The 24,233-nt window shown below is 42.5% G+C and overlaps 1 protein-coding gene across 11 annotated transcripts in view; it reads left to right on the plus strand.

Annotated features, from left to right (window-relative positions):
* MAB21L3 (mab-21 like 3) overlaps nucleotides 1-24,233 on the plus strand; it is a 67,621-nt gene that overhangs the window by 25,484 nt on the left and 17,904 nt on the right. For 2 of the 11 annotated variants that reach the window (XM_069601565.1, XM_069601604.1), the window contains exons 1-4: nucleotides 13,104-13,387; nucleotides 13,994-14,049; nucleotides 14,147-14,238; nucleotides 23,682-23,822. In XM_069601565.1, coding sequence (XP_069457666.1) covers nucleotides 14,203-14,238; nucleotides 23,682-23,822 — 177 coding nt within the window. In that variant the 5' untranslated portion in view covers nucleotides 13,104-13,387; nucleotides 13,994-14,049; nucleotides 14,147-14,202. Of the gene's footprint in view, nucleotides 1-13,097; nucleotides 13,470-13,993; nucleotides 14,239-23,681; nucleotides 23,823-24,233 lie in introns of those variants that run through there. The other 9 variants (XM_069601556.1, XM_069601594.1, XM_069601617.1 and 6 more) reach the window with 8 other exon arrangements.

Here is a 24,233-nt window from a genome sequence, read left to right on the forward strand (position 1 = left end):
ATCTCATCCTCTGTCATACCCTTCTCCTGCTGCCCCCAATCCCTCCCAGAAGCAGAGTCTTTTCCAATGAGTCAACTCTTTGCTTGAGGTGGCCAAAGTACTGGAGTTTCAGCTTCAGCATCATTCCTTCCAAAGAAATCCCAGGGCTGATCTCCTTCAGAATGGACTGGTTGGATCTCCTTGCAGTCCAGAGTCTTCTCCAACACCACAGTTCAAAACCATCGATTCTTTGGCGCTCAGCCTTCTTCACAGTCCAACTCTCACATCCATACATGACCAATGGAAAGACCATAGCCTTGACTAGACGGACTTAGTCGGCAAAGTAATGTCTCTGCTTTTGAATATGCTATCTAGGTTGATCATAACTTTTCTTCCAAGGAGTAAGCCTCTTTTAATTTCATTTAATTTCACTGCAGTCACCATCTGCAGTGATTTTGGAGCGTAAAGTCTGGCAATGTTTCCACTGTTTCCCCATCTATTTCCCATGAAATGATGGGACCGGATGCCATGATCTTCGTTTTCTGAATGTTGAGCTTTAAGCCAACTTTTTCACTCTCCTCTTTCACTTTCATCAAGAGGCTTTTTAGTTCCTCTTCACTTTCTGCCATAAGGGTGGTGTCATCTGCATATCTGAGGTTATTGATATTTCTCCCGGCAATCTTGATTCCAGCTTGTGTTTCTTCCAGTCCAGCATTTCTCATGGTGTACTCTGCATATAAGTTAAATAAGCAGGGTGACAATATACAGCCTTGACCTACTCCTTTTCCTATTTGGAACCAGTCTGTTGTTCCATGTCCAGTTCTAACTGTTGCTTCCTGACCTGCATACAGATTTCTCAAGAGGCAGGTCACGTGGTCTGGGATTCCCATCTCTTGAAGAATTTTCCACAGTTTATTGTGATCCACACAGTCAAAGGCTTTGGCATAGTCAATAAAACAGAAATAGATGTTTTTCTGGAACTCTCTTGCTTTTTCCATGATCCAGCAGATGTTGGCAATTTGATCTCTGGTCCCTCTGCCTTTTCTAAAACCAGCTTGAACATCAGGAGGTTCACGGTTCGCATATTGCTGAAGCCTGGCTTGGAGAATTTTGAGCATTTCTTTACTAGCATGTGAGATGAGTGCAATTGTGCGGTAGTTTGAGCATTCTTTGGCGTTGCCTTTCTTTGGGATTGGAATGAAAAGTGACCTTTTCCAGTCCTGTGGCCACTGCTGAGTTTTCCAAATGTGCTGGCATAGTGAGTGCAGCACTTTCACAGCATCATATTTCAAGGTTTGAAATAGCTCAACTGGAATTCCATCACCTCCACTAGCTTTGTTCATAGTGATGCTTTCTAAGGCTCACTTGATTTCACATTCCAGGATGTCTGGCTCTAGATGAGTAATCACACGATCGTGATTATCCGGGTCGTGAAGATCTTTTTTGTATAGTTCTTCTGTGTATTCTTGCCACCTCTTCTTAATATCTTCTGCTTCTGTTAGGTCCATACCATTTCTGTCCTTTATCGAGCCCATCTTTGCATGAAATGTTCCCTTGGTATCTCTAATTTTCTTGAAGAGATCTCTAGTCTTTCCCATTCTGTTGTTTTCCTCTATTTCTTTGCATTGATCACCGAGGAAGGCTTTCTTATCTCTTCTTATCTCTTTGGAACTCTGCATTCAGATGCTTATATCTTTCCTTTTCTCCTTTGTTTTTCGCTTCTCTTCTTTTCACAGCTATTTGTAAGGCCTCCCAGACAGCCATTTTGATTTTTTGCATTTCTTTTCCATGGGGATGGTCTTGATCCCTGTCTCCTGTGCAATGTCACGAACCTCATTCCATAGTTCATCAGGCACTCTATCTATCAGATCTAGGCCCTTAAATCTATTTCTCACTTCCACTGTATAATCATAAGGGATTTGATTTAGGTCATACCTGAATGGTCTAGTGGTTTTCCCTACTTTCTTTAATTTAAGTCTGAATTTGGTAATAAGGAGTTCATGATCTGAGCCATGGTCAGCTCCTGGTCTTATTTTTGTTGACTGTATAGAGCTTCTCCATCTTTGGCTGCAAAGAATATAATCACTCTGATTTTTGTGTTGACCATCTGGTGATATCCATGTGTAGAGCCTTCTCTTGTGTTATTGGAAGAGGGTGTTTGCTATGACCAGTGCATTTTCTTGGCAATACTCTATTAGTCTTTGCCCTGCTTCATTCCACATTCCAAGGCCACATTTGTCTGTTACTCCAGGTGTTTCTTGACTTCCTACTTTTGCATTCCGGTCCCCTATAATGAAAAGGACATCCTTTTTAGGTGTTAGTTCTAAAAGGTCTTGTAGGTCTTCATAGAACGGTTCAACTTCAGCTTCTTCAGCATTACTGGTTGAGGCATAGACTTGGATTACCGTGATATTGAATGGTTTGCCTTGGAGACGAACAGAGATCATTCTGTCATTTTTCATATTGCATCCAAGTACTGCATTTCAGACTCTTTTGTTGACCATGATAGCTACTCCATTGCTTCTGAGGGATTCCTGCCCGCAGTAGTAGATATAATGGTCATCTGAGTTAAATTCACCCATTCCAGTCCATTTTAGTTTGCTGATTCCTAGAATGTCGATGTTCACTCTTGCCATCTCCTGTTTGACCACTTCCAATTTGCCTTGATTCATGGACCTGACACCATAAACAAAGATAAACTCAAAATGGATTAAAGACCTAAATTTAAGACTGGAAACTATAAAACTTAGAGGAAAACATAGGCAGAACACTCGACATAAATCCAAGCAAGATCCTTTATGATCCATCTCCTAGAGCAATGGAAATAAAAACAAAAGTAAACAATGGGACCTGAATAAGCTTGGAAGCTTTTGCCCAGCAAAGGAAACTATAAGCAAGGTGAAAAGACAACCCTCAGAATGGGAGAAAATAGTAGCAAATAAAACAACTGACAAAGGATTAATTTCCAAAATATACCGCTCATACAACTCAATGCCAGAAAAACAAACAACCCAATCAAAAAGTGGGAAAAAGACTAAAATAGACATTTCTTCAAAGAAGACATATAGTTGGCTAACAAACACATGAAAAGATGCTCAACATCGCTCATTATTAGAGAAATGCAAATCAAAACTACAATGAGAGATCACCTCACACCAGTCAGAATGGCTGTCGTCAAAAAGTCTACAAACAGTAAATGCTGGAGAGGGTGTGGAGAAAAGGGAACACTGTTGGTGGGAATGTAAACTGATACAGCCACTATGGAAAAGGGTATGGAGATTCCTTTAAAAACCAGAAATAAAACCACCATATGACCCAGCAATCCCACTCCAAAACATATACCCTGAGGGAACCAAAACAGAGACAGACACAAGTATCCCATTGTTCGTTGCAGCACTATTTACAATAGCTAGAGCATGGAAGCAACCTAGATGTCCATCAACAGACAAATGGATAAAGAAGCTGTGGTACGTATACACAATAGAATATTACTCAGCCATAAAAAGGAACACATTTGAGTCAGTTCTGGTGAGGTGGATGAACCTAGAACCTATTATACAGAGTGGAGTGAGTCAGAAAGAGAAAGATAAATATCATATTCTAACACATATATATGGAATCTAGAAGAATGGTACTGAAGAACTTATTTATGGGGCAGCAGTGGAGAAATAGATATAGAGAATAGACTCATGGACATGGGGAGAGGGGAGGAGAGGGTGAGATGCATGGAGAAAGTAACATGGAAACTTACATTACCATATGTAAAACAGATAGCCAGTGGGAATTTGCTGTATGGACTTCCCTGGTGGCTCAGATGGTAAAAGCGTCTACCTACAATGTGGGAGACCTGGGTTTAATCCCTGGGTCGGGAAGATCCCCTGGAGAAGGAAATGGCAACCCACTCCAGTACTCTTGCCTGGAGAATCCCATGGATGGAGGAGCCTGGTGGTCTAAAGTTCATGGGGTCACAAAGAGTCGGACACAACTTCACTTTCACTTTCAGGAAACTCAAACAGGGGCTCTGTATCAACCTAGAGGAGTGGGATGGGGAGGGAGATGGAACAGAGATTCAAAAGGGAGGTGATATATGTATACCTGTGACTGATTCATGTTGAAGTTTGACAGAAAACAGCAAAATTCTGTAAAGCAATTATCCTTCAATAAAAAAATAAATGGAAAAAAAAGAATTAGAGCAGAAATAAATGAAATTGAAAACTGGAAATCAGTAGAGAAAATTGGCAAAAATAAAACTGATTCTTTGAAAAGACAAATTGATAAACCCCTTGCCAGACTATGAAAAAAAGAGAGAGGATAGAAATTAATAATATCAGAATGAAAGAGAAGAAAAGCATGAAAGAGGGTATATCACTCTAGTTCCTATGAACATTAAAAGGATAATAAAGAAATATTACGAACAACTCTAGGACCACAAATTTAATCACAGAGCATATTAATAATGTTGAAGGAGAGCAAAGTTGGAGGACTGACAAAACTTGACTTCATAACTTACTGTAGAGTGACAGTAATCAAGACAGTGTAGTACTGGCAAAAGAATAGACAAATAGGTGGGTGGAACATGATGGAGAATCCAGAAATAGACTCCTATAAGTATAGTCATTGATCTTTAACAACAGAGCAAAGGCAATACAATGAAATACAATCTCTTCAACAAGTAATGCTGGGACAACTGGCATGCACATGAGAAAAAAAATCTAGAGCATACACTCTTCACAAAAACTACCTCAAAATGGATAATAGACCTACATATAAACACACTATAAAATCCTAAAACATAACAAGAGAAAACCTGGATGACTTTGGGTGTGGTGATGACTTTTTACATAGAATACCAAAGGCATCATTTATGTAAGAATTAAAGAATAAGTTGGACTTTATGTAAAAGTTAAAACTTCTGTACTATTATAAACAATGTCAAGTGAATAAGAAAACAGTCCACAGACTGGGAGAAAATATTTGCCAAAGACATATCTGATAAAAGACTACTACCCAAAATATACAAAGAACTCTTAAAACTTAAGAAAAAGAAAACAAAACCCACAATTAGAAAATGTACCAAAGACCTTAACAATTAACCTCACCACTGCCATACACATGGCAAATAAGCATATGAGAAGATGCTCCACCTTATAAGTCATCAGGGAAATGCAAATGAAAACAATGATGCCTGGAAAAGGAAATGGCAACCTACTCCAGTATCCTTGCCTGGAGAATCACATGGACAGAGGAGCTTAACTGCTACAGTCCATGGGGTCCCAAAGAATCAGACAAGCCTTAGTGCCTAAACAACAACATATGCTGAGTTTTTCATCATTGGGGAAATGATGTTTTAACAGTCAGTTATCTTCTCTCCAAAAAAAAAAAATGAAAGAAACATGCCTAGATGTGACATAGAAATACGAGACAATGGTATTTTAGTTCAGTTCAGTTCAGTTCAGTTGCTCAGTCGTGTCCGACTCTTTTGCATCCCCATGAATCACAGCATGCCAGGCCTCCCTGTCCATCACCAACTCCCGGAGTTCACTCAGACTCATGTCCATCGAGTCGGTGATGCCATCCAGCCATGTCATCCTCTGTCGTCCCCTTCTCCTCCTACCCCCAATCCCTCCCAGCATCAGTCTTTTCCAGTGAGTCAACTCTTCCCATGAGGTGGCCAAAGTACTGGAGTTTCAGCTTCAGCATCATTCCTTCCAATTTAGCAGCTCTAATTATGAAATATATGCGAGGCAAACACAGAAAGGAGAAAGGCTTTACTGAATAGGACATGGAGCCCTAGAAGACATGAAGACAGTAAGCCAGCACATACAAAGATTTAAATCATCTTTGGCACGGCAGAAGGGGCCAAAAAGATGTAATAGACAACTGGCAGAAAATCACAACGCCTGTGAATTAATATGTCATTTAAGAGCAGAGTGCTATGACGCGTACAAAGCGGTGGGGGGAATAGGCAGTGCATACCAACAGCTGTGTCACGCTCAAAGAACTTGAATAAGGAAAACATGTTAAGTTCTTAACCCCATTAGTCAGGAAATTTACAAATATATAACAAGTCTTGACTCTCAGATGGATTAAAATCTAACCTGGTTAATATGCCATACCTGTGGAAAACAGGAGGAAAACAGTGGGCTGTTCATCATTACCTGAATAGATGCGTCTCCTCTGGTTTGAGGTGGCAATGTGGCATGACCTGTCCAGTCTATAAACGTGTGTTCCTTTGGAAACAGTAATTCTAGATCTAGGAGTTTCATCCCACTTGAATCAATATATAAGTATAAATATTGTGTTTTGCAAAGTTGTTTTAATTATGACACAGATTGATGAAATTGTGATTATTCAATACAATATTGTCCAGTTAGTAGAAAGAGATGAAATTCTATGTATGCTCCCATGGAGTATTGTCTATAAAACAATATATTAAGTGAAATATGTGATTTGCAGAAGAGAAAAGCAAACAGTGAAATGCCACTACACACCTATGAGAATGGGTAAAATCTGAAACACTGACAGCCCAGAATGCTGGAGAGGATTGGCCAGCAGGAATTCACAGTCATCGCTGGTGGAAATACAAAATGGTACAATGCCTTTGGAAGCCAGTTTGATGGGCTCTTACAAAACTAAATATATCCTTGTCATTTGTTGGTTTCGTTCAGTCGCCCAGTGGTGTCCAACTCTTTGCGACCCCATGGACTGTGGTATGCCAGGCTTCCTTGTCCTTCATGGTCTCCCAGAGCTTGCTCAAACTCATGTCCACCGAGTCGGTGATGCCATCCAACCATCTCATCCTGTCGTCCCCTTCTCCTGCCTTCAATCTTTCCCAGCATCAGTGTCTTTTCCAATGAGTCAGCTCTAACAATTGTCCTCCTTGGTATTTACCCAAAGGGGTTGAAAAGTCACATACATAAAAATCTGTAACTGGATGCTTGTAGCAGCTCTATTCATAATTTCCCAAGTTTGGAAGCAATCAGGATATCTTTCAGTATGTGACAGATAAATAAACTGTGGCATGTATAGACACTGGAATATTATTTAGCAGCAAAAAGAAATGAGCTATCAAGCCAAGAAAACGAACTTAAATGGATATTACTAAGTAAAGAAGCCAATCTAAAAAGGCTATACACTGTGTGATTCCAACTACATGACATTTTTTAAGAGATCTCTAGTCTTCAGATTGCTCAAACTACTGCATAATTGCACTCACCTCACACGCTAGCAAAGTGATGCTCAAAATTCTCCAAGCCAGGGTTCAACAGTATGTGAACCATGAATTTCAAGATGTTCAAGCTGGATTTAGAAAAGGCAGAGGAACCATAGATCAAATTGCCAATATCTGTTGGATCATTGAAAAAGCAAGAGAGTTCCAGAAAAACATCTACTTCTACTTTATTGACTACGCCAAAGCCTTTGACTTTGTGGATCACAACAAACCGTGGAAAATTCTTTAAGAGATGGGAATACCAGACCACCTGACCTGCCTCCTGAGAAATCTGTATGCAGTTCAAGAAGCAGCAGTTAGAACTGGACATGGAACAACAGACTGGTTCCAAATCAAGAAAGGAGATTTGCATATTGTCAAGGCTGCATATTGTCACCTTACTTATTTAACTTATATGCACTGTGCATCATGCAAAATGCCGGGATGGAAGGAGCACAAGCTGAAATCAACATTGCTGGGAGAAATATCAATAAGCTCAGATATGCAGATGACACCACCCTTATGGAAGAAAGCAAAGAAGAACTAAAGAGCCTCTTGATGAAAGTGAAAGAGGAGAGTGGAAAAGTTGACTTAAAACTCAACATTCAGAAAACGAAGATCATGGCATCCAGTCCCATCACTTCATGGCAAATAGATGGGGAAACAATGAAAACAGTGAGAGACTTTATTTTGGGGGGGCTCCAAAATCACTGCAGATGGTAACTGCAGCCATGAAATTAAAAGACACTTGCTCCTTGGAAGAAAAGCTATGATCAACGTAGACAACATATTAACAAGCAGACACTACTTTGCCAACAAAGGTCCATCTGGTCAAAGATATGGTTTTTCCAGTAGTCATGTGTGGATGTAAGAGTTGGACTATAAAGAAAGCTGAGCTCTGAAGAATTGATGCTTTTGAGCTGTGGTGTTGGAGAAGACTCTTGACAGTCTCTTGTACTGCAAAGAGATCCAACCAGTCTATCCTAAAGGAAATCAGTCCTGAATATTCATTGAAGGACTGATGCTTAAGCTGAAGCTCCAATACTTTGGCTACCTGATGTGGAGAACTGACTCGCTAGAAAAAACCCTGATGCTGGGCCAGATTGAAGGCAGGAGGAGCAGGGGACAACAGAGAATGAGATTGTTGGGTGGCTTCCCTGACTCGATGGACATGAGTTTGAGTAAGCTCCGGGACTTGGTGATGAACAGGGAGGCCTGGCGTGCTGCAGTCCATGGGGTTGCAAAGAGCCAGACAAGACTGAGTGACTGAACTAAACTGATATGACATTCTGGAAAGGGCAAAACTATGGAGACAGCAAAAAAGAAGAGTAGTTGCCGGGAGTTAGGGGAAGGGTGATGGAGGAGGGATGAAGAGACAGAACACAGACTATTTTTAAGATAGTGAAAGTACTTTGTACAATATTGCAATGATGTATACATTCGTCCAAACCCATAAATGTACAACAATGTCAACCATATTGTAAACTAGGACTTGGGTGACAATGACATGACAGCGTATATTCATCAGCTGTGACCAATGTCCTACTCTGGTGGCAGAGGTTGATAATGGGCGAGGCTATGTATATGTCGGGGGAGGGAATATATGGGAAATCTTTACCTTTCCCTCAGTTTTTCTGTGAACCTAAAATTGCTCTAAAAAGATTTTTTTAAGGACACTATTTGATTTCATAATACTTATATTTTCCAATAAAATAACAGAAAATATTATCTGTGAGGACCTAGTAACTTGATTATGTTTTCATTATAATCAATATCCTTGGGTTTCTTTACTTTAAAAAATAATCTATAGTAACACTTTTTTCCTACTGAAAAGTTCTAGGATTTCAACGTATATACAGATTCATGAAAACGCCACCAAAATCATAACACAAAACAGACCATCTCTAAAAGCTCCCTCATTCCATCTGTTGATAGTCATGCCCTCACCTCACCTCAACCCCCTGAAAAACACTAATTTGTTTTCTACCAGTATAACCTGATCTTTTTTCAAGAATTTTTTAGAAGAATTTTTTCAAGAATTTTTTTCCAAATTAATGAAAAGTGAAAGTGTTAGTAGCTCAGTCGTGTCTGGTTCTTTGCAACCCCATGGACTGTAGCCTGCCAGGCTCCTCTGTCCATGGGGATTCTCCAGGCAACAACACTGGAGTGGGTAGCCATTCCCTTCTCCAGGGGATCTTCCAAGGAATCTTCCTAGGGATTGAACCCAGGTCTCCTGCATTGCAAGAAGCTAAATTAATGGGATTATACAATATGTTTTTGAAATTGGATTTTCTCACTCAGCACAGTGTATTTAAGATTGATCCAAGCTGTGGGTATCAATAGTTTGTTCCTTTCTCTTGTTGTATATTATTCTATGGTGTGGATGTACCACAGTTGATCAATTCACCCCTTGAAAAGCTTTGGGGTGGGGTCCAAATTTTGACTATCACAAGCAACAGTGCTGTGAACATTCATGTGTATGTTCTTGTGTAAACCAGGTTTTTATTTCTTTAGGCTATATACCTAGGAGTGGAATTGCTGGGGGTCAAATATGTATTTGTAACTTCATAAGCAATTACCAAACCATTTTCCATTCCCATCAGAAATGTATGAGAGTTGCAGTTGCTTCAAATACTTGTCAGCACTACATATTGACAGCACTTTTTCATTTTAGTTGTTCAAATAAGTATGTAAATAATTGCATCTATTCGTGTTTTTAATTTGCATTTCTCTAATGTTTTGTGATACTGTCTTTTCACATGTTTATTTGCCATCCTTATACTCTCTTTGTGAAATGTCTATTCAAGTCCTTTCCTTTTTTTTTAAAGTTGTCTTGTTCTCTTATCATTGAATTTGAGTGTGCTTTACATATTCTGGATACAAGTCCTTTGTTGGGTATGTAGTTTTCAAATATATCCTCCTAGTCCATATCTTGTCTCTTCATTCTCATGACAGTATCTTTGGAAGAACAAAAGCTTTTAAATTTATGAAGTCTAGTTTATCAATTTTTTTACATAGATAAGCTATTTGGTGTCATTCCTAAGAACTCTTGGCCTAACCCCAGATCGCAAGGATTAGCTTATGCTTTTCATTTAGACCTATGATCCATTTTGAGTTAATCTTTATGTAAGGTATGAACTTTATATCAAGGTTTATTTCTTTTCCTATCGATGACCAACTTGCCCAGCACACGTTAGTGGAAAGAAATATCTTCCCTCCACCGAACTGTGTTTACACTTTTATCAAAGATCAAATGACTATGTTTGTGTGAGGCAGTTTCTGGACTTTCTATTTTGTTCTATTGATCTCTATGTCTTTATCTTCTGTTTGGGTTTCCTTTAACTGAAAACAGACAAATTTGTCACGTGTCATGAGCAAAGAGGGTGGGAGGAAAAGCAGTTCCCTGTGCACCCACGAACTATGAATAATTAATTTCTCCCGTCGTCTAATTCCTGCCACTTCCTCACTTAGGTCTCATGGAAACTGAGGTGAACCAGTTAGTCTCATGGGATAGCAAATTAATGAAACCAAACGTCTTCTTCCTTAAAGGTTTTCTTCACTCCCAGCATTTTTCTGGTGATGTCAACTGAAAAATATGCCAGCTTCGTATGACTTTGAGCAGAGGCAAGGGAGTAGTGCTTAAGTACTACTACTTTCCCTGACTTAAGGAAAAGTTTCAGATGAAAATACAACTCCGTTTACCAGGTAGAGAGATATAAAGATGGAAATACCTTACTATTTAACTTGAAAATAAAATATCATCCAAGTCATAGTGAGAGTTTTATTATATCGATCTCTGTTCAAAATAAGTTTCTGGATTGCCTTTCAACACTGGGGCTTTTGAATGAGAAAGATTCAGAATGACACCCCAGGGCACAGAAATATAAATAAATGGACACACAGACAGATGGACACAGGCCTAGACATTTTCCTTGTCTTTCCTCTAGCCCAATCTGGGATCACTGAGTATATACTATTTTGTAACAGGTATATAGTATATATATAGTATATCACTGAATATATACTATTTTGTAACAGACCATCATTGCTGTTTTATGCATCTCAAAGTTATTTTATCTATTAGAATGGTCACTTTAGCATTTAATGCAACAAAATATTCACCACTAAGTATTAAGGGTCAGTTATGTGTTAGGTACCAGGCTACCCAGGTGACACAGAACAGAGTCCCTGCCTTGCTGTTCATTGTTGGGAGCTTCCTAAGAGCTTAAACAGTTATCTCTATTTGGTCCTCTGAACTGTCATGTTTGAGTCACCCCAGGATTAAAAGAACTGTTTGAACGAATAAGTCAGAATTTGTAACCTTTGTGAACTTTAACAAATTTGTATATTTGAGATTGATTTGGATCAAGCCAACCCTTTCACTTTTGGGTATGAAAATCCTGGCCACTAAGGCTAAATCTGTAAGCAAACAGCTTTGCTGGTGAACCAGGTGACATGATCCTCCCAGGGCTTCTCATATTGATGGTTTAGGGTTTAAATACCTTGTTAAACCGCCTGTAAAGGATGAATTCTTGGTCCTCACACCCCAAATTGAGCCAACACTGGTCTACATGTTCATTCTTGCATTTGATGTGAGTCATGGGAAATGAGGATATTTGTTTCCTGAAGAAGGAGGAGAATATGAGTCCACAGTGAATCCCTCTCAGTGACACAGCACAATGCCTCAGGCAGTCTGTTGTTCAATAAATATTTGCTGATCCCATGTCCAATTAGCCAGAGATCTCTATCAACAAAAAAAGCTTGCCTTTGCCAACCTCTCAGCATCTGTGTTTGCGGATCTGCCCTGTATTTCAGAACCTTTGCCCGTAAGGAACCATATCACAAAGCAGGGAACTGGCTGTGTTTATATAACACTCTATTTCCTGGGTACAGCATCCAGGTAAAGTTAGAGTCTAATAAGCCACCTTGTACGTGCTCCTTCTCCTTCCAAGTTTCTCACTTGGCCCTGTTCATTGCTTTCACTGCTACTTCAGGCCAGTGTCACTGGACCCTGGCATGAGAGAAGAATGCTACTTTCAGCCGTTTGATCAGCTGTAGGACGAGCAATCGCAGTATGTAGGACCACCTTAAGCACAAAAGAATGAAAGTTTGTGCATCTGATGACAGGCATCTGGAGTAACCTTAGACTAGTAGGAAAGGCCCCACCAGAGGAAAGAGACTCCCATGTTAATGACTACAGCGAAGCAGCAGAAAGGGAAAGAGCAAAAACACCTGGGAAAAGCAGGACAACTTTGGTGAAGTTGAAAATGAATTGGAAAGAGAACTCAGAATTGCAAGCAGCTCAGAGGGAGAGGCTCTTGTTCCTCCTGTGAAAAACCGATAGTTTGGAACAACTAGCCAGTGGTAAGAGAAGGCAAAGGAAGAAGATTCAGAAATATTTGGGAACACTTGCTATCAAAAGCAGGAGATTTAAAATTACAAATAGAAGAAAATGAAAAATTGAGGCAGTATTGAGGAGTGCTGGCTTTACCAGATGTATTAATATTAATATATCAGCGTACAGGTTCCCTCCCAGGGCTTCCCAAGTGGCCCTAGTGGTAAAGAACCTGCCTGCCAATAAAGGAGACTAAGAGACAACCGTTCCATCCCTGGTTTAGGAAGATCCCCTGGAGGAGGGCATGGCAACCCACTCCAGTATTCATGCCTGGAGAATCCCATGGACGGAGGAATCTGGCGGGCTACTGTCCATGGGGTCACAAAGAGTTGGACCCGACTGAATTGACTTAGCATGCACGCATGCACACAGATTCCCAGAGGTGAGCTGTAGAAGCTGGACAGAACACTGGGATTACCGAGGTGGGTGGAGCACCTGCCGAGCAGCCTGAGCTCTGATGTGGCTTTCAGATGATGCCAAGTTCAGGAAATATATGCAAATGCTGTGGTTACGGAACACAGAGTGGCCCAGGTGCCCAGCACGGCTGCTGAGCACTGAGAGGGAGCTCTCAGAGGTGGGTTTGGAAAGACACTCACCTTTGGAACATTGCTCCGAATAGAGCTGAGCTCCCAGAAGCACTGCAATTTCTTTAGATTATCCAATAGCTGAGTCTGATGTTTACCAAGTTCAGAGATCAAGCCATTTCGATTTTTTTTTCTGTAATAAAACTAGCCTCAGCCAGCCAGATTGGGAATTTGCTGCCTGAGCTGTTTTCCAACACAGTTTTGCTGGCAAAACCAGATGTGAGTGTTTCCTCAACTCCTGAGGGGCCTGTTTACATTGACTTTATTTTTACTGCTAGCTTTCTGGGGGGAAGGCCAGCAGGTGAGCAAAAGGATTCTTGTCCTGCCGTTCCTGGGTGTGCTTGTGTGTGTGTATCTCTGTGCTCGCGCCTGTGTGTGTCCATACCTGTGTGTGTGTGTTTCCACATGCAAATTGTTGTGTCCTGATCACTTGTTTGTAGATATAATGATGGTGCCGCTGGTTGTTTGGCAGTTTCCTATTTGTTTATTGTAAGGGAGGTAGATTCATTTGCAAGATTTTCTGGATGGGAGAGCAAGGAAACTATTTACTGTCAACAGGATTAGAACAAGGAGATATAAGATACCGAGCTCAAAGAGGCATCTAGTGACAGGATAAGAGCATAAACAGGTGGGAAGAAGCCACCTACAGGCATTTCTATCTTGAATGGAACCTTTGAGTATTTGAGTGGAAAATACAACTTGGAAAATTGCCCTTCGGTCAAAGCATATGTCATTAGAGCTGAATAGAGTAAAATTAGATTGGACTCAAGTTCAATTTCATCAACTCTCCTTCTTCAATTCTTTTCTGATTTTTATTTCCCAAAGATAAAAGACAGATGCTCACAATTTGGAAATAAGAACTTGAATGAAGAATTGAGAAGGTAAGTCTCCGGTCCACACACATTCCCAGAGACATTCAGCCTCCAGAGATTAACATCACTGGGAAAGCCACACAACAAGCACTGTCTCCACTGGCAGACAAACAGAGACGCTGCTGTTCTGCTCAGAATTGACCAGGAACCGTGAAATCCCGGATGGAAGGAGACTTAGAAGATTGCCTGCTGAGTAAGGTAAGGACAAATAGCAGTCTCTTCCACAAGCTCTTTCCCACTCCTCCTACCCCACCAACCTTGATGCAGAAAGAATTTCAGGCTGATTCCAAAGACATAGAAAATGCCCCAAGACCATCCCCCATAAGAGTGTTCAGGAATTTACCATATTTCAGTCCTGTCTTTGAGATTTCAGTGCAAGAGGTACCTTGGGTATATAATGTGGAACAAAGAGTCACAACTTGGCTGGAGCTCGGCTCCCCACTGATGCCTGGGTGCATACAGGTATGCTAAATCACTTCAGTGGGGTCTCTGCGACTCCAGGCTCCTCTGTCCATGGGATTCTCCAGGGAAGAATACTGGAGTGGGTTGCCGTGCCCTTCTCCAGGGGATCTTCCCAATCCAGGGATGGAACCCTTGTCTCTTAGTCTCCTGTATTGGCAGGCAGGTTCTTTACCACTAGCGCCACCTGGGAAGCCTGATGTCTGGGTGGACATGAGCAAAGCACTTAACCTGTCTAAGCCTCAGTTTTTTCCCTGTAAAATGGGAGTGATAATAGGATCTTAGTGAGGGTCTTTGAAAAAGAGTGAATAAGACAGCTTTTTGAAAACTGTAAAACTGCTAAATTAAAATATAAAGGTGATGGAGAGGAAAGCCTGACGTGCTACAGTCCATGCGGTTGCAAAGTCAAACACAACTGAGTGACTGAACTAATTCACTGTATTTTTAGTACACATGGATTAAGAACCACTTAATTTATTCTCTGTAGACTCATAGGCTCTTACGATATTAGAACTTGAAGGAACCATAAATATTATCTAATTTAAGCCTTTCTGTTTACAGATGAAGCTGCTAAGACAGCACCATCCTTTAAACTAAAACGTTAAGAGTTAGAGATTAGTTTAGTGTTTTCATGCCTTTATAAGTTAACAAAGTAGAATTCATTATTATAGTGATAAAATCAAGTTGATTTCTTAGCCAAATCCATTAAGAGAGATAAATAGGGAAAAAAAGTACGATAATAAAAGTTATAGCAAACAAAGTGATTTCTCCCTTTGGAGAAACTGTATAACCTGGCATTTCCCCATGGTCCTGCGTTTTCTGAAAGAAAAAAGTTCAAATATTTTACCCTGGCATTCAAATAATACTTTATCTTTCTACTCTCTGCTTCCCTGCATCTTCAATCACAGAATTTCTAAACAAAAGCTCTCTATGTTGACTCCAGCCTATGCATGTGTTTTCTTTGGCCCATAGAGAATTTTTCAGATTTTTCAATTTTGTTACAAGCATTTCCAAATAGTGAAATTTTGCATAGAAATTCAGATTTCCTTCCTCTATGGAATAGTAATAATAAAAAAATCAGACTATCTGCGGCATCACTTTTCCAGTCAGTGCAATGCAGGTGTTGAAACTAGGTCCTAATTTCTTGCCTGGCAGCCATGGACTGGAGTTGAGCATCTGTCCCGCTGGAGGCTGTGGCACTGCTGAGTCTGACAGTCCCCCTCCCCAGCCCTCCCTCTCCTGCGTGTGTCCATTATTCTGCCCCTACGGGTGGTTGGGTCTGACAGTCCTGTCCTAGAAGAACTGTGCCCCAAAAAGGTCTCAGGCTGAAGCTCTCCCTCCACCACTCAGGGAGACATCCCCCTCTTCTTCATTTTTCTGGCTCATACTCATCCTTCAAACTCAGCTCTGAGTCTACCTTCTCATGAAAGATTAGCCTGAAGCCCCAACACAAAACATCTGTGCCTTTCTATGACTTCCCATCATAATCATCACTGATAATATTTATTTGGCCATCAATTGTATCTTAGCTCCTGACACCTTTCCTATTGTTATCTTGGTGGTGACTTAACTAGATCATTGTATTCTGTAGAAGTTTCCAGAAGGAAGAACAGTGCCTTGGATATCTTTATTCCCTCTTGACATTCACATAGGATCATTGCATGTAAGTGGTTAGAAGTATCTTCAGGCCTCATTGAAGATAATGTGAGATGAGTGTTAAAGGTGCTGGCAGGTTGAGGCCCTACAGTGTGTCATGTAAGCAACAACCATACGATCCATGCATATGACCATTTTTATAGAAAGGAGCAGAGGCTCATGTGAATTAAATGTGTCCAAAGTCACAGAGTTAATGAAGGTGCTGAGGTTTCAACCTACTCTGTTATGCACCAAACTACGTTTCCTCTGCTAAACCCTCTATATCACCATAAACACACACAGCACAAAACACAGCACCCAAAACACAGATCTGGATGTGGCCTGCTCAGTGCGAGAGACGTTTTGTGTTTGGGTGTCTTTAAGGGTGGCCCTGTCTCGCCTGCAGATTTTGCACATAAGCCCAAAGCTAAAAGGAGGAAGTTCCCCATGCAGACAGGCAAATGTTTAACATCACAAGTGCTACACAGAGATTTGAACAGGGTGCTGGAGGGGAAGAGAGCCCTGTGAGCTCTGATGGGAGAGGTCTTCCACTGAGTGAAGACAAAGCCTTAGCAGCTCATACTAAGTTAGTCGAGTTTTAACAAGTGGAGAGGACTTCCAGCGCAGGGAACCCCATTCAAGCAGTTAGCATGGGTTTCATTCCCAGTAACCTTGTCCTTGGGCACGCAGAGTGGTGCAGTGTTTGTGAACAAGGACACTGCCTGGGTGTGGATTCCTGTGGCTTGCCAACTCCCAGACCTTGGGTAAATTACTTACACTTTCTGCACTTGTTTTCTCCTCTGTAAAATGAGGATTACCAGAACACCCACCTTAAAGGATTATCCAGAGGCTCTAAGGATCCATATGTGTGTTAGTCACTCAGTTGTGTCCAACTCTGTGACTCCATGGACTGAGGCCCACCAGACTCCTTTGTCTATGGGACTTCCCAGGCAAGAATACTGGAGTAGGTTGCCAATTCCTCCGCCAGGGGATCTTCCTGACCCAGGGATCGAACCTGGGTCTCTTGCATTGCAGGCAGATTCTTCACATCTGAGCCACCAGGGAAGCCTCAAAAAGCCTTATAAAGTATCTTTTACACTGCAATGCCTCACCAGCCTCGCCTCTGCAGGGCTGCTGTTACTATAGCTTCTGCTATATATGAATTGCAGATATCCTGTGGGGTCCAAGCATTTATTAGTCTAAAAAGATAGGGAATGTGATGTCTTATCTGTATGGATCGCTGAATTTAAGTTTCCAGCCCTTTAAATTATTAACCGCTGAAAGATAGAAACAGTGTCTGTCCCAGGACCACCACTTTTTTTTTTTTTGGTTATTCTGAGAGTTCATTGTGGCGCACAGGCTTCTCCAGTTGTGGCGCATGAGTTTCGTTGCCCTGAAACTTATGGAATCTTAGTTTCCTGACCAGGGATTGAACCCACATGCACTGCATAGGAAAGCAGATTCTTAATCACTGGACCCCAGGGGAGTCCCACACCACTGCTTTTTAAAACTGATTATTGGAGTTAAGGCAATTCCAGAATTCAGTCTGACTTCCTGTTGTTTAGAAAGAAGTTCTCAGCCTTTTTTCCCAACGGCGCTCCTTGTGGATGACATTTGCACTGGCTGCTTGCTCATGGGTGTGGCCAGCCCTGTGTGGCATTCCTGTCACGCTGTTTCTTACACCCCCTACCTCTTTCGGGAAAGTATGCGGGAATACAAGTGAGTCAGATTGATGTTATTTTAAGGAATAAACTTGAATTGGCAATAATTTATACTTGAAACAGTAAACTGTCCACAGACGAGCTGTTAATAGTAGCAAATGACGTGGGCCAACAGCACGCCTAATGCCGCGCCTGCGGAGGTGGACACTCACGTGGGCGTGTAGACATTCCCTGGAGGGCAGGAGACCCACAGAAAATGGATGGCCAAACCTTGAAAGTGCCAACAGCCTCTGATGACTGCTTCTGTGGAAACTCTGCTTAGGGTGATTGAATCTGCACGCTAATGAGCGTGGCATAACTTTTCCAGTCAGTACAATGCAGGGGCTGAACAAGATAATCTAGTTCAACCGCATACACCTAGCATCTTGGGCCTGGTTAAATTATTATAATTCATTTTTGTTTTTGCTCTGTGGCATCCACCAATGCTCTCTTTAGAAACAAAATGTTTCTCTTTAGAAAGAGAAACACACCTTAGTGCATTGAACTAATCAGCAGAGAAAGTGAATGAAACTTAAACAGGCACGCAAAGTCAAATTGCGACTGAATGGGGGAATTTTCTGGCAGTTCAGTAGTTTGGACTTGGCGCTTTCACTGCTGGGAGGTCAATCCCTGGTTAGGGAAATCCCGAAAGCTGTGTGGCGCACAAAGGGGAAAAAAAAGCTTGAACTGAATGAGCGTTTATCCATCTTCAGTTTGCTTCAAAGCTTTGCCATGAAATAAATGTAATGACAAGGCTGCTTCTAGGTTGCAATTGATGTCTTAGCTTGCTTCCTGAAGTCTGAGAGCCATCCAAAGGATTCTGAGGTTGGGCTAGCGACCGGTCTCTACTTGTGGTGGAGCCTCCTTCTTTCACCAAGATTACTCCCTGTAAAGCTGCTTCCAGCCCCATTCCCTGCTTTTCTGCACCCTGAATTAGAATCTTCTTGTTATACCTCGCTAAGCCATGGTCAGGACGAGCGAAGGGAAACAACTGGGGTTTCTGGGTTGTGGTTCAGACCAGGGGTCCGCCACCTGTGGGACTGAATGCCTAATGAGCTGAGGTGGAGCTGATGTAATTATAACGGAAATAAAGTGCACAATAAATGCAGTGTGCTTGAATTATCCTGAAACCATCCCTTCTCCACCCCAAGTGTGTGGAAAAATTGTCTTCCACGAAACGGGTCCCTCTTGTCAAAAAGGCTGGGGACTGCTGGTTTAGAGGAATAATGAGTGAGAAATTATAGGTGTCTTCTAAAGAGTGTCTGAACTTGTCCTCGCCAGTGAGAAAATTCTACCACCAAATGGTGGCATAATTTGTAGAAGAGATTCCCAGTGGAGAACTGTTCCCAAGAGGTGTGTGCGCACACACACACACACACACACACACACACGCTTTCTCTCAAGTTTTTATCAATTAAAAATTATATAATAGTGTGAATATGGTCATAAATCTTCCATTAGTTTATTAACACGAGAAACAAAATATGTATGCGGATATATACTGTAGACTGCTATTTCCTCCTCTCGGGGATCTTCCTGACCCACAGATTGAGCCCACGTCTCCTGTGTCTCCTGCGCTGCAGGCACGTTCTTTCCCCTCTGAGCCACCTGCGGAAGCCTTCCTACTGAATCACCATTATGTTACTAACATGCAAGTTCTGTGAATTCACATCAGTGGAGTTGGAAGATCTGGGAAGTTAGCCTTAGTCCTTCACACATTCGGAGACCTTAACTATTTGAAATGGCTATTTCCCAACCATTCTGACTGCAGTTTTCTATCTAGTTAGCCCTTGTATTACTTTCTTCCGCTATTCCTGATCAGATATCTGGCCGGTGAACTTGTCCAATATCCCTTAATCTCCCAAACTGACTTCATTCTTTCTCTGCCCAGGCTTGAAAAATGGCCCACCGCTGACCCCCTTCCTCTCTCTTCTCCAGATGGTGCCAGCAAACTCTAATCTTTCTTTTTATTGATTTATTTTGACTGTGCTGGGCCTTTGCTGCTGTGCAGGCTTTTATCTAGTTGCAGGGGGTTACTCTTCACTGTGGTGTGTGGGCTTCTCATTGCAGTGGCTTCTCTTGTTGTGGAGCACAGGCTCTAGGTGCGTGGACTTCAGTATTTGAGGCACGTGGGGTCAACAGTTGTGGTTTCCAGGCTCTAGACTGTAGGCTCAATAGCTGTGGCGCATGGACTTATTTGCTTGGTGGCATGTAGGATCTTCCTGGATCAGGGATTGATTGAACTAGAGTCTCCTGCATTGGCAGGCAAATTCATTACCACTGAGCCACCAGGGTAGCCCAGCAAACTCTAATCTTAACCTCTCTACTGTTAGCCCTGGAGAGTTGAGGGATATTGGACAACCTGTTACAACTCAGCCCACTGTTAATCCACAGCCTCATGGACACACAGCGGAGTGTTGATACTGCCTGGAAACTTTGCCTATCTGCCATATATGCATGCGTGCTCAGGCATGTCCAACTCTTTCCTTTTCCAGAGGATCTTCCCAACCCAGAGAACAAACCCACATCGCTTGCATCGTCTGCATTGGCAGGCAGAGTCTTTAGCACTGGCACCACCCGGGAAGCCCGGAACCTTTACACCAGCCTCTGGAGACCCAAACAGCCCCTCATCTATTAGAGAGGCTTCTGCCAACGTCTGTTACCCTGAAGTCCCCTGCCCCCCTCTTCTCCCCTCACTGTCAGCACACTGCCTTGCTCTAGAAAGAAGATGGGCATCAGGCAGGAACTCTGTGCCTTTATCCACATCTGCACCCATCTTCCGTCCCTTCTGAAACACCAAGGCTAGCTCCTCACCAGGTTTCTGGGTTTCTACGACTCCTCCTGGCTGGGAAACACTTGCTTGGGGGGTTTTGCTCTCTGCCTTCCTCCTTTTCCACTGGCTTTTTTCCTCTCAGCATTGAATCTGTGTGTCCTTTTGAAATAAAAGTGTTGCTGTCCTTGGTCTTGTGTTTTCCTTCTCTGGCCAAGCTTCCCAGAGAAGTCTCTTGCTTCTAAGTTTACTCGCTCATCTCCCATTCTCTTTAAACCCACTGCTGCCTGACTTAACGCCCACTGTTTTCCCCAAACACATCACTCTGGTTCTAGTTACCAAACTATGGCCATCTGGGGACCTTATCTCATTCAGCCACTAACTTTTAACCTTGTTTTTAACATTCTTCTTCCTTTTCTTTCAAGACCTCTCACTGTTTGTTCTCCCACCTCACCATCCTCCTCCAAGGTAACATCTGCTCCAACAAAGTGGAAACAGTTGTGTCTCTCTGCTTGTGCTCTTCAGGTTAAGTTTTCTCTTTCTAGAACAATCTTCATGCCCTTCTCTTTCCAGCTAACTGCTGCCAGTCTTTTAAGTTACAACTCTGACACACCAGGCTTCCAGGAAGGCCTCCAAACTAGAGGCAGCTTCCATTTCCTTTGCACCCACACCATCCTGTGCAAACCTATAGTTAGCATGTGCGTGCGTGCGCTCAGTCACTCTGTTGCGTCCAGCTCTTTTGAAACCCCATGGACTATAGTCTGCCAGGTTCCCCTATCCCTGGAATTTCCAGGCAAGAATCCGGGAGTGGGTTGCCATTTCCTAGTCCTGGGATCTTCCCGACCTAGGGATTGAACCAATGTTTCTTGGACCTCCTGCATTGGCAGGTGGATTTTTTACCACTGTACCACCTGGGAAGGCTGTATTTAGCACTGAAAGTGAAAGTGAAGTCACTCAGTCGTATCCGACTCTGCGACCCCATGGACTGTATTGTAGCCTATCAGGCTCCTCCATCCATGGAATTTTCCAGGCAAGAGTACTGGAGTAGGTTGCCATTTCCTTCTCATTGGTCTGCTGTCAACCTCTTGACAACATTATACGCACAAAACTTGGCATAAAGTGGATGTTCAGCAAAAACTGGTCTAATAGAATTGAATCCCGACATGTGAGGGAAGTCCTACACTGGAAAGGACCCTTGATTATGCTTCTACAAACATTTGCCTTTATTTTTGGCATGGCAAATGACCTTCCCCTCTCTACCTCCTCTCTTTCACTTACACTCACTGGAAGATGCAGAATCTTGGTAGTTTACAGATGCTCAAGAAAGCTACCCTTGGTCCCTCCTGCTATGGATGAATGTCATGAGATGAACATACAGAGAGTTGTGGAATGTGCAGAGCCTGGCAGACCATGGGGCTGCAAAAGAGTAGGACACAACTTCTTGCTTGTGGCAAGAAGATGAAATCAGAAGCTAGTATAGGCCTGATCCGGGCTTCTTAGGTGGCACAGTGGTAAAGAAACACGCTGCCAATGCAGGAGATGCAAGAGATGCCAGTTCGGTCCTGAGTCGGGAAGATCTCCTGGAGGAGGAAATGGCAACCCTGTCCAGTATTCTTGCCTAGGAAATTCCATGGCTGGAGGAGCCTGCGGGCTACAGTCCATGGGATTGCAAAGAGTCAGACATAACTGAGCACATGTGCACATAGACCTGATCCTCATAATTAAGGTCAGACAAGAACCGTGCTCCCCAGCATCTGTGAGGGAGGTGCTTATCACACGCCAGCCTGTAGGCGCCTCCCACATGAAGTAACAAAGAGCCCCTTCCAGTTCTTCCAGACTTTCTGTGCAGAGTCAGAAGAAACATCATTGCACACCTTTTCTTATGAGTCTAGGAGCCAAAGGTGGGAGTGAACACAGGGGAGAAGGGAACCATCATTTATCGATGACATACAGGAAGCAAGCTGCGCCATGTTCACATATGTTAGACTGTTTCATATTCACCAACCTGGAGAGCAGGTATTATTATCCCATTTTCGAGTCTCACCAAGTTCACAAAACCCTGTGGGATAGCCTGTCCCCTACCATCCCTTCCAAGTTCATCTTCTTTACCCTCCTTATTTACCCTCCTATAATGACAGCAGCTTCCTTGCTGGCCCTTGAGCCTTGCTAAGCTTACTCCTGCTTTAGGGGTCCTGGAATTTGCTTTTCCAAGCTGTCATCAGGGCTCACTCCAATGTCACCTCCTTCCAGAAGCCCTCTCTGCCCACCCAGTCTAAAATAGCAGCCCCAGGACTTCCCTTGTGGTTCAGTAGTTAAGACTGTACACTTCCATTGCAGGGGGCACGGATTTGACCTCTGATCAAGGAATAAGATCCAACATGCCAGACAGCATGGCCAAAAAGTTAAAATAAAAAAAAAAAAGTTGTTGTTGCTCAGTCACTGAGTCCTGTCTGAGTTTTTTGTGACCTTATGGGACTATAGCCCATCAGGCTCCTCTGTCCATAGGATTTCCCAGGCAAGAATACTGGAGTAAGTTGCCATTTCCTTCTCCAGGGGGTCCTAAAATGGTAGTCTCTTGATTCTCTAGTCCTTTCCCCTATTTTATTGTTCTTCTTGGGACTTATCATATCTGATCTTACATTATACATGTGTGTATTTGTGTGTGTCTATAGCGACTGAACTGAACTGATATATATAAAGAGAGACATATATACTTGTATATATGTATTTTAGACATATATACAGGAGACATCTATACATGTATCCTGTGTTTTCAACTAGAGGGCAAGCATCTCTATCTTGTTTGCTGTTGTTTTGTTTACTGTCATGCCAAGGACCTGGACAGGCATCTACCACGTGGCAGGTTCTAGATCAATATTGAGAAATTCTTCTATTTCAGAAGAGAACACTGAGGCACCAGTGAGTATCATCAGATGTGAGTTCATCTCTCCTGGAGTTTTGGGGAAAGCAGGCTTTTCTGAGCTGATTGCTTTGGTCCTCAACACCAAGCCCTGTCTCCTCCCTTCCCCGGGGCCTGATCCAGGTATAACCACCTTTGCTGATCCCTTCGCATGCAGGTGGACTTGAGGCGCCAGTGGATTTCCCAGATGGTGGAAGAGGTGCAGAAAGCTGTCCATCACCTGACCACAGAAATAAGCTACCAAGACTTTCGATTTCAAGCCGTTCCTTACTGTGACACATACAATGAGAACATTAAGGTAAGCAGGTCACTTGGCTCTAAGTGCCCACCCAGTGAACCAGGAAATGGGTGGGTAGTCTCAGTATGTGTCAGGCACTCACACCACCAAGAGTACCAATAAGGCTTCCTAGTATTTACCATCTGCACACTCATTGCATAGATGTTACTGCAGTTGCAGTCCCACATTCTTACTTAACAGATGATGAAAATGGAAGCTTGGAGAAGTCAAGGGACTTGATCAAGCCTTTTAGACACTAAAGCCAGAATTCCACCCAGGGCTTCTGATCCCAAAGCAAGTCCTAGCGTACTGATTAATGTTCAGTGAAGCACACATTCATTTATTAAGCACTCACGCAATAGACTAGGCACTGCGTAGAGAGGGGACTCAGGGCATTGATGAGAAAAATAGTTGAAAGTGATAGTCGATGAG

The sequence above is a fragment of the Ovis canadensis genome, chromosome 1, assembly GCF_042477335.2.
Source record: "Ovis canadensis isolate MfBH-ARS-UI-01 breed Bighorn chromosome 1, ARS-UI_OviCan_v2, whole genome shotgun sequence".
NCBI lineage: Eukaryota > Metazoa > Chordata > Mammalia > Artiodactyla > Bovidae > Ovis > Ovis canadensis.